This window comes from Stylophora pistillata, chromosome 3 (genome assembly GCF_964205215.1).
Source record: "Stylophora pistillata chromosome 3, jaStyPist1.2, whole genome shotgun sequence".
In the NCBI taxonomy this organism is placed as follows: Eukaryota; Metazoa; Cnidaria; class Anthozoa; order Scleractinia; family Pocilloporidae; genus Stylophora; species Stylophora pistillata.
This window is the reverse complement of record NC_142521.1, coordinates 43,343,465-43,353,997: the sequence shown is the minus strand read 5'-3', so window position 1 is coordinate 43,353,997 and position 10,533 is coordinate 43,343,465. Positions and strand designations below refer to the sequence as shown.

General features: G+C 36.6%; 2 protein-coding genes across 5 annotated transcripts in view; one reads left to right on the top strand and one right to left on the bottom strand.

Annotated features, from left to right (window-relative positions):
- Window positions 1–742: 742 nt before the first annotated feature.
- LOC111339324 (arrestin domain-containing protein 3) lies at window positions 743–8,530 on the bottom strand. The gene is made up of 5 exons (XM_022945951.2): window positions 8,108–8,530; window positions 5,799–6,043; window positions 4,302–4,509; window positions 3,268–3,428; window positions 743–2,800 (listed from the first exon to the last, which is right to left on the bottom strand). Exons 1-5 carry the CDS (start codon window positions 8,352–8,354, stop codon window positions 2,381–2,383), a joined length of 1,281 nt encoding a protein of 426 aa, XP_022801686.1. The 5' UTR covers window positions 8,355–8,530; the 3' UTR covers window positions 743–2,380.
- Window positions 8,531–8,941: 411 nt separating this feature from the next.
- LOC111339325 (NADP-dependent oxidoreductase domain-containing protein 1) overlaps window positions 8,942–10,533 on the top strand; it is a 13,763-nt gene continuing 12,171 nt past the window's right edge. The window contains exons 1-4 of one of the 4 annotated variants that reach the window (XM_088753084.1): window positions 8,942–9,054; window positions 9,435–9,494; window positions 10,126–10,198; window positions 10,424–10,529. In XM_088753084.1, coding sequence (XP_088609210.1) covers window positions 8,990–9,054; window positions 9,435–9,494; window positions 10,126–10,198; window positions 10,424–10,529 — 304 coding nt within the window. In that variant the 5' untranslated portion in view covers window positions 8,942–8,989. Of the gene's footprint in view, window positions 9,055–9,076; window positions 9,367–9,434; window positions 9,495–10,125; window positions 10,199–10,423; window positions 10,530–10,533 lie in introns of those variants that run through there. The other 3 variants (XM_022945953.2, XM_088753086.1, XM_088753085.1) reach the window with 3 other exon arrangements.

Below are 10,533 nucleotides of genomic sequence, written 5' to 3'. Positions count from 1 at the left end.
GCGAAAACTGCTTTCCTGAGCTGTAAATCTGGAGAAACGGATATATCATCATTTGTAAGCTTCTAAGACAAGGCTTTGTCGAAGTAGATTGGTCTCCTGGGTCTCCTTCAAATCTATCGACTTGATCTACAAGCACACATAAAATTGACTTGCACTGAAGTAATATTTTAAATACGTCAGGCCCTCTTGGTCGATTTAGACGTTAGCGTCCGATCCTGGACTTAGATCACACACTCATGACCGATTTAAGACTCCAGTATCCGAATTTGAACACTAGTGTCTATTTTTTTACATCGCTGTCTGATTTAGAAACCAGTGTCCAATTTTGAACTTGGTGTTTTGCGTTTGCCGTGTACGTAAGAGTTTCTTCCTTTTATCTAGTGCAGCTTAGAAGTTAATTGCCGGGAAAAAAGTACACCAAAACTATTTGCTGTAAGTCATACTGAGGCAGATGAAGCTTCATGTTAAATATCCTTCAAATGCTGCAGTATTTAGGGTTTCACAGCCATAGCTTTATTCTTAAAAAAAAAGTTTATCATTCATAGAACAGCGGGAGAAAGCCAGGTTACGGGTAATTAAACATTCCTTTCAGATGATTGCCACACTTCTGCCAAGTCAACATGCTTTTCCAGTTCAGTGATTTCTAAATATAACCAGGCCTTTTGTTTCTCTGAAATCGTGGTAAGGATGTAAGTGAAAATAACAGAAGTGGAAAGGGACAAACAAACAAAAAAACCCAAAATACTGATAATAATAATTCAATGATACTAATACTGGTAATAATGACAATAATGATGATGATAAAAATTAACGATAATAATTGAAACGATGATGATGCTGATGATAAATGTTACATCAATAATAATAATAGTAATAATTCTATTAACAAGAAATAATACTTATGAAATACAAACAGGAAACTGTCGAGCAAAGTCCATATTAAGACTTCACGTGGCTCCTGCTCGAGCTTTACCTTTTATGTAAATGCATAGTCTGTGCAGCAAAAAAAAAAAAAAAAACAGAAAGGAGGGGTTAGTTCCAGGCCCACAAACTTAGTGGGCAAACAAATTAAGTAAAAAAAAGATATGCACTTCATTTCTATTTTCAGACTTCCAATATAGTTATTGCAATTGAGATGGCATTTCATTTCATTCCTATCAGTAAAGCTAGTTAAGTGTTCTAATCAAGTCTTAGCAGCCTTTCTTTTCAATCTTTTGCAAGTTTGATAAATCACCAGAAATTAGAGATATCAGAGCTTGCTTCAACAATTGTTTCTTTATCGACAGTATGTATTATATTTTGCTTCATTGAATTACTAAATATATAACAATTGTTTTGTAAATAGGTTCATAGACGCTTTACAATGTAAAGTATGATGAGAACATAAAACTTGAAGGACGCTGGTTTTCATTGAGCAAATCTTCTGTAATGATCTATATAGATAATGTACGTCATTATATGCAAATTGTCATCTCTAATCATTTTTTAAATTTAAGAAATATCATATTAACCACAATGACATTTGCTAACATATTTGAACCCTTTTAAATATTCTATTCATTCACTAAAAAAAAAAACTACGTACAAGTAAAGCTCAGAAGACTAAACTTCAAAGAAAAAAACATGCAGCTATCCCGCCATATAGATAAACGTACAGACATAAATGATATTGTATAGATGTATAAATATATAGAAAAGCGATCCCTTCCGCATATGATGTAAGTCATTAAATACAAATTGCCATCACTAATCAGCAAAATGAAAATAATATGCGATATTCTAAAATTTGTGAAACATCGTATCAATCACAATTATATTCGCTAACAAATCTGAACCCTTTCAAAGATTAAATTTATTAAATAAAACGAAAGTATGTATAAATGAAACCCAAGAAACCGAATTTCAAAGACAAAAACATCAGCGATTCCGCTTAAACTTAAATCTACAGCATGTCACTCATCTCCAACGCGACATTTCACTAGGATAGCAAATGAAGATGAATTTCCTTCTAGATGATCTGAAATCTTTTGATCATTACTTTAATATTTTTCATATATTTGATTGTTGGAAAACCGGCCCTATCAACGTTCTGAAAAGACTGCTCCGCCATCTAGTCCAGTCGGATATGAGATTTAAGTCATTATTGACCTTATAACTCATGTTTTCTGACACTCAAAGGTTTACACAAACACCTTAAAAACTTTGATTGGATTGGATTTACCATTCCATCGATTGGTCTTTGTTGCAGATTCATATTACCCCATTTTTCGGTTAATCTCTCCCGAATTCCAAAAAGGTGCCGTTCAACAATATTCTCCTTGTTTCAAAACAATCTTCAGATTCGACGAGGGTTTTTATCAATAATATTGCTCTGAGTCATTCAAACTACACTTACAAGTTTAACTCGACCGTTACGAGTTACATTTGTATTGTCAGTCTCGTTACTAATGGAATATTTTCCACGTGAAACTTTTCCATTTCTAGAATTGTACACATTTGCGATATCAGTAAAAGTTCCTTCATAACTTCCGAAAGACCTTGAGGTCGGACTATAAATGAATTTATCATTTTCGTCTTCTTTGAAGTATTCTGACTTTGGACTATTTGGGCTCCCCAACAAAGAGGTATTTCCTGTAATGCAGAAGAATGTTCCTTTTCGTCGCTTTGGATTTTGGAACGTCATTCTTGTTTGTGTACTCTGCTGAACCTGCATTTCTGACTGGTCATCTGAACACGCAACTACGACTGGTATTTCCAGGTAACCGTCCTTTACGAACTTTCCTCTAATTTTCGCTTTGATCTGCAAATAAAAATTAATGGTCACGGATTTTATTGTATCTTTGTCAATGTATACTTTTTTTTATTGTAGAATTTCTCATTTCAGAAAAGACAACATAAGCTGCAAATACGTCAATTACAATTAACCTTAAGATCTATAACTAAGTGTTCTGGAATTGGAGTCCAGAGTTCCGGGTTCGAGTCTTTTCTCGGGAAGCGTCGCCTCGTGTTCTTAGGGAAGACATCCCACTCTAACGGCACCTTTCGCAACCAGGTTATTCAGAGGCTACCTGGAAATTATCAGACCAATTTGAAAAATGCCGTAAGGTGACCCTACGATTGGCAGGCATCACCTCGAAAGAATTAGTATTACATGGTGTGCGTTCGTGCCTTTGATGAATCCGGGGTAAAGTGTAGCAGGATGACTGGGCCCTCTAGCTCGTGAACCAGCTTTCACTTTACCTAGGTGAGTGGAAATGAAGCACTCACCAGTATGAAATATAGGACCGCTATACATTTGCACGATATCAGTGTGGGGAAGGTGGTAGGTGGAATTGCAAGTGATATCTTGGGGAAATCTTGTTCCCACCCGCTAAGAACTCCTTGTTTTCTTACGTAACATACTGTTCGGTCATTGAATGTTTTACCACCTGAAACAAAAATGTAAGAAAGAAGATGAAAACAATTTGCAAACAGTTAGGAACACAAACGAAAAGTTAGTAGCAGTCGGTTTCATAGTCGGAGGTTGAGCTTCATTGTACTTCCCATTCAAATATTTTTTTAACTCAAATATTTGTTTAACTGAAAGGCCATCCTGTCCTCATGCAAAGCAAATAAACCTCATTTAGGTATGAGGGGATAACCCCTTTGATCTCTTTGCCTTTAAGAATAGCCGCTACCAAAGATGTTGCACCGTTGCTCTAAGCAGCCATTTCGACAGATAATAGAGAGGTATGAACGATCTTTGCAAAGCATTTTTTCCTATGAAACTTTGTCGATCAAGGGGTTTTGCTGGGTTACCATTACAATTCCTGGGGAACCTGCCCTTGAATTATCCCCTTAGAGGTGAAGTAAGCTCTTGCAGAACTGATGAGCACATCATGCACAATATTTGTCGGATATGTTCTTTGATGGAGATTTCCGCCCCTCTAACGCACCATGAGCTCTTTAAAGCTTAGAATTGCATCATTAAAAATAATCTCCCATTTTGATTGGTTAACGAAGAGAGGTATTTATCGAGGAATTGCGAGTTGAAAACGAGGCTGTGATATTGTTTTGCATCTACTTATACATAACAACTATAAGTCATGCTGTTTTCTTCTTTTTTTTTTCTCACTTTTATTCAATTATGCGATTCAAGGAATATCAATTACTCGACTCGTGATTCCTCGCTAAAAAAACCGATATCGCACGAATCGCTTTGCGATTCGTGCGATATCGATTTTCGCGTTCGATGTAATACGGAATTCCCTCGTCAAGTAGAGAATATTCCTATAGCATCCTTATATCTTTCTCAGCTTTACCTTCGACACCCACAAACAGTGCTCGCTGAATGAGAGACACTTCAGTGTAAGCTACATTACGAGATGTCTCATTTGCAACCAGGAGAGAGATGTTTATATCATCTCCTTGTTTGAAACCACCTCGGTCAATCTCTGCTCTGATTACCAACGTGCCGGAAGTCATACAAGACCATCCCAATGTTCGTGAGTCTTCCTCAATCACAGGGTCCTGTCGTGAAGCAGAAACTGAATAAATCATCAGATAACTTTATAAACTCCTCTTTCTTGGCAAATTCAAGCTTTATGCGTCTATTAACTTTAAAACTACGCTAACCAAGAATTAGACACTCATTCACAATGAAATGGTCGGCTGAGCTAATAGATTCTATTATGCTTCATATCTATTTACTATATAATTAACTGACAACCTGGCGTTTTTAACTAAGGTTGGTTCGGGCTGTCAACTACCTTCTTTTCATTATTTTGTAATATTGACACACTTGTAATTGTAGTTGACATGAACTTTATTATCGTGGTCGTTACTCTAAAGATCCGAGAAAAAGTAGGAGACATAAAGAAGGAAAAACACCACCTGACATCAAATGTAGGAAAAATGACGAGAAAATCTGGAGGACGTTTCATCTGTTTCATTGTTATATTTTAATGCGGTCCTTTACATATATACATTCCTCCTAAACAGGAATATTCATATAGAATATTAAACATTTAACTCGCACAAGTGACCGGTATCTTATTTCTTATAGTAACACTGCTGAATCAAACACAGTCATGAAAATTAAAAAAAAATCATAAAAGCTCTTCTTTATTGATCAAATTGTCCTGTTAGTACCATAAGGAAGTGTATGAAGAACAGAATAGAGGATACGTATTTGAGCACGATCCTCGCGGTGAAGAGCACTATTTAAGCAATAGTGAAAATCAGACCTGAAAAAATTCATAAAGGCTGATAGTTTCTAAAGAAACTGTTTGGGCCTGCGTCGGTGGGAGTAACGAAATAATTTGGTTATATCAACAAAGTTGAAATGGTAAATTGGCCACCGTAACGATTACGGTGACCAATTTACCATTACGGTGGCCAAATTATTCTGAAAAAATTTAGGCCTGAACAGGATTCGAACCACTGACCTCTGCGATGCTAGTGCAGCGCTCTACCAACTGAGACAACATGCCAACTGGGAGAAGGTCATCAAATTAGTCCGAAGTAAACCCGTAAGATGATAAATCAAACACACGTATATATGAAATTAATGTATCTGAATAGAGAATAGAGGATATGGTATACTGATGCTAGGCTGTTAAAGTTTAAGGATAATCCCAACCATGCAAGATACATTTATAGGTTTCTTCTCTCACGTTAGGAAGAATCTTATAAATTTACCTATGGCGAAAATGGATTTGTATCATAATCCAATGTGGGGATTGATTTTAATTCAAATGTCGAGTGAAAAGCCCTAAATGATTTTCTACGTTTAAGATCCCACATCGACTCCTACTCACCGAAACATGTTCAAAGTCCTCTAGTGCCACGTAATCACCAATCAGAAACTGTGCCGGTTTTGTCTTGATCTTATTCTTACCCAAACCTCTTTCAAGGACTGCTCGCGCCCAGTACCGTATGTTGCCATGGCGACCTTCGAAAGACGTTGGGAGATACTTGTCGGGAATGATAAACTTGAACGAGAACCGGTAACTTCCTTCCGAAATGAAAGCAGATGAGCTCATGCCATTTTTCTTATTCTTTCCTGTAAATGAACAGTCAAGAAGTCACGTTTATGCAGTTTTATTTAAACATTTTGCTGCTTAAGTGAAATTTTGATGCAAGCTCCTGTAAACTTGGACTACAGGTAGCCCTGGTCAATATAATAGTAGATGCATCAGCCGATGACGGCTAGTCGATAGTAAATATGCGAAGAATTGTTATCATGATACTGTTGTCATTCATACTTAGCTAATACAATAAAAACACACACACATCCACTGCGTGGGTTGCTTTTTTTTAACATGCTCTCTCAAGCATGAGTAGTCACAGTATTTGCCTATTATCAAACTGACCATACACCCGGTATCTCGCAGCCGAACGAGATGAGCGCGAATCAGTGATCAAGTCCAAGAATTGAGAAAAAAGCATAATGTATTTGTGTTTGGTTTGAGTATGTTTGTTTGTCTTTTCATTTTTTTTGTCCTTAAATTAAAATGGGTGGAATTAAGTGATAAAGGACCAACATTTCTATGAAAGGAGAAGATTGAAAGCTTTTCAAACGGCAAGCTCACAAACTGTGACAATAATCCATTAAGTCCTCAAAATATTTGAATGAAGATTCATCTAAGATGCGGAGCTAATGTAAAATGCTCCTTCTGATCCGATCATGGTCCGTTTTCTTTCAATTCAGCACAAAAAGGGCTAATGCTTTCTAGATATGTAAATTCTTCATCAGCTTTGTTGCTGAAATTTCAAGCAACCATATGGATCAAAGTGTTACACTCCAATACACAGAGGAACACTTCAATATGAGTTGAATAGAATTCATTGTTCGACTCACGAGTCAGAGTGACTGAAAGCTAATTTTTTACCTAAGTTGGATAATCACGACAATTCTTCCTGTAAATACACGAAATAGAAGTCTGTTCAATCAAGGTTTTTAATGATTTCTTCATCATTAATTCAGTTTTCTCGGTTTCCAAAAGCAGGACAGCTAAGGAATGTCAGCGACCGTATTCGTGAAAGACACGTCATTAGTACAAAGCCAAAGATATTTTAATCACGAACTTGATAAAGCAAAGATATTCTGAAACTAGAGACGTGGGAAAGGTTCTGGTAGCAATAGATAAATTTACCAGATTCTGGTGATTAATACGGCCTAGTGAGAAATAAACAATCAATATTTGGCTTTCTGTTTTGAAAACACATCTTGTACTTGCAAGAAAGTTGTAGACAGATTTTCAACTCTCACGACATTGTTACACCGATGAATGAAACAGCCGAGTCAAATGAAAAATCTCACTAAGGTATCCACATTGATTCTGCACGAGAACACCAAGACATCAACATTACTAATTTTAAACTCAATGTTTTATGCAAAATGGTCCTACTGTTTTTAGAGTTACAAAGGAAGTGTGCGATAATGAGTATTTCGCTTCAGCTTATAGTAATAAGCAGACTTCAATGAAGGAAAAACATGAGTTTTGCGCCTTTAAAACAAAATAATTGCATCCCAATTCTCGCGTAAAACAAATTCAATAATCTATTCCAGGTTTGCGTTTATATCCCTTAACAGCTTGTAGGCAATAGCTTTACTATTCCCTGCCGTTCATTCGCAGTTTTCCCCTTTTTTTAAGTACCGAAGTAGGTCCCACTAAAAGTTTATTTATTCATTTTTTTTTTTTTTTTTTTTTGGATTTGATGTTTGATTCTATGATTAATACTCGTGTCGTATTGTTCTATTCATAACTCTGCATTTAATGTTTAAGAAAAAATGTTTGCGAAGGAAAAATTAGGAAATTGAACTTCTGGAATCATGAAATATATATGCGGTCACAAGAAAATAAATCATGTGCGTCCCGCTGATGCAGTTTCTAAGTTTTCGTGTTTGGCGCTTTCTTCTGTTTTCAGCTAGTTGAAGCATGAGTAAAATGGTTGAAAATTTGCATAAGTATTTCGTGCCAAGATGGAAACAGATACTTTTGTATCTAACCACGATCAGATAATTAGAAATATTACGGCAAGAAATCAGCGGTTGATAAAAATCCAGTTTAGAATTTTCATACGCTATATAGTAAAAGCTGATTAAAATGACTTGTAAACTTACCCTCGCCAAAAATCACTGCCATTGTGCTAAAGAACCGCTCTCGGTTGTAATGGTAGCGAGTGTGACTGCCTGAATATTCAGGCCAGTTCACATAAGCTTCGCCGCGGCATTCTAGTCGCAATTCCTTGATCTTCAAATCGTCTTTCAGATGCAATTTAACCCGACCGCTAACAGTTTCGCCAGGATAAAACACACGATTCGGTTGATCGAGTTGCACTTCAAAGATTTCAATTGCATTCGAAGCCATGATCGGCAGATAGGGAAAACACAGCACTGAAATCGCAGTCGAATCGAATATCTAAATAGTGATAGCTAAGTGGTTACGCCTTAGCACCATTCTTTACTCCAAAACCCTGTTAAGAGCATGGTATGTCTGGAACAACACTTTTTTGTGTTTCAAAAAATATCGTTGATGGCAAAATCCAAGAATGTAAATGAGATTCTTTATAAAATGGTCTAATATGATTCAGCTTTTAGTAATATGACTCGAGGCACTAATTGTCTGCGATCACTCCACTGGCGTAAGCGCACCAACGTAGAGGTAATTTTGCCGTCGTGTTTTAATACCACTGATGGCCGAAATACGATACAAATAAGGAAGCAGGCTTAGCGATCGCTGTATTTGAGCCACGATTAAGCTATTTCAAATACATTATCACTCATCTTTTGTACATCATATCAGCGACAAAGGAGGTTTTGTTTTGATAAAATGTCACACACGGTGCTGGAAAGCTTTATGAATGCTTTCAACTGTGACAAATCGTGAATTATTTCCGGTCGTTGCGTTAGCGTTGTTCAGTAAGTTTTACCATTTTCAATTTGTTTCCCAGTTAGATATCCGTTGGTCGAGAAAACATACAACAAAGTGTAGGCTGGAAGTGCATGAGGGACAAGCTACGGACAGGTGGCCGGCAGGTCTTTTGGGGTCAAGTGGGGACAATGCGCATGTACAGAATGGTTTGCTCAAATTTAAAATCAAGAAATTCGTGAGATCATGAAACTGGTTGTCAGCTAACAAGCATCAACCTTTAAAATCAGGCGTCATCACTCAATATATGCACATGTAAAGAAGACAGAATTTCTTTTTTCTCCTTTTTTTGGACGCTCCGCTTCTGTAATAGGAGCGGAGAGCCCTGGGATGCGTTGTCTGGGGATACTTGTCAGCGGTGCTGTTAGTAAACAAACATGGCGGCTGTCGAGGATGTGACGGTGAATCTTCCCTCTCTGCAGTTTGAAGCTGCTTTAACTCGCGATGAAAAGTATGTTTCGTTCAAGGGTATAAATTTTTAACTTCTTCGAGCCTGAACTGTTGTTATCTCTGTTGTAGACAGATGCTGTATTTGCGTGGACGAAGCCATGCTTTAACAGTTTCTGCTTGTGCACAAGCGTAAGTAAAAGTCAAAGCTCATGTTGTCAGTTGTTTGTCCTCACGTGTTGATCTAATTTTAATTTTTTTCTATTGAAATTTCTGTGATTTCACAAACTCTTTTTGCTTTGTTGACTGTTGTTGACTGGTGAGAAATTATCTAGCAAATCATTAGGTGAGTGTCGCCGAGAATTAAATTCACCTTTTGCGGCATGTATGCGGCTGATTAGTAGAACTTGTTCATTTGGGAAATATTTGGAAGTCTATGACTGATAGTTACTGCCACTACCACAGCTATTTTGATATTTACAGCTATATTATGTTTAGTGTAACGATGAAGCTCATGATTGGGTCTTGTACTTCAATTTACAAAACGATAACCATATGATTTGTTGTTTTGTTTTTATGTTTGTCTTGAATTGTATGACTTGTACAAGTTTTTCAGCCTACATTTACAGCGCAGCTGTAGTTTGATACGAATTCAACCTAAAAATCATTTAAAATACAAAGAGATAACTTTATTTCAGCAACTACGTTTTTCATCATTGTAACCAAGTTCAATTTGTTTTGTCTGCAAGTTGGTTGAGTTGCATTTGTATATATGTGCTACCGTATATCTCATCTGATAGTATGTCTGTATGGTCATTTTCAGGGCTTTTCTGGTAGCCGTTTTAAATGATGCTAGGCAAAAAATTGTGGAAATAAAATATCCAGTGAAGAAAAAGGTATTATCTTTCAAATAATGTTGCTTTAATGCGACCAACATTTCATTTTTAACCAGGATGAATTGCACAAATATTTACCAGTAGCATCATTGTGATATTAAGTTTTGGATTAGATACTTTGTGGAGAATCAGTGTTGCTGTTTGCTCTGTTTATGGACACAGAAATGCATTAGTGCTTAGCAGATGTAGTTTTTCAGTGTTTTATCTAAGTTTATTCACTTTCAGTCATCTAAGCTTTTACAAGAAGCCCCAAAGAGAGATCCACTTTTGGTAGGAATCATTGGTTGTGGACGCTTAGGAAAACAACTCGCCAATACAATACTTAAATTCTGTAA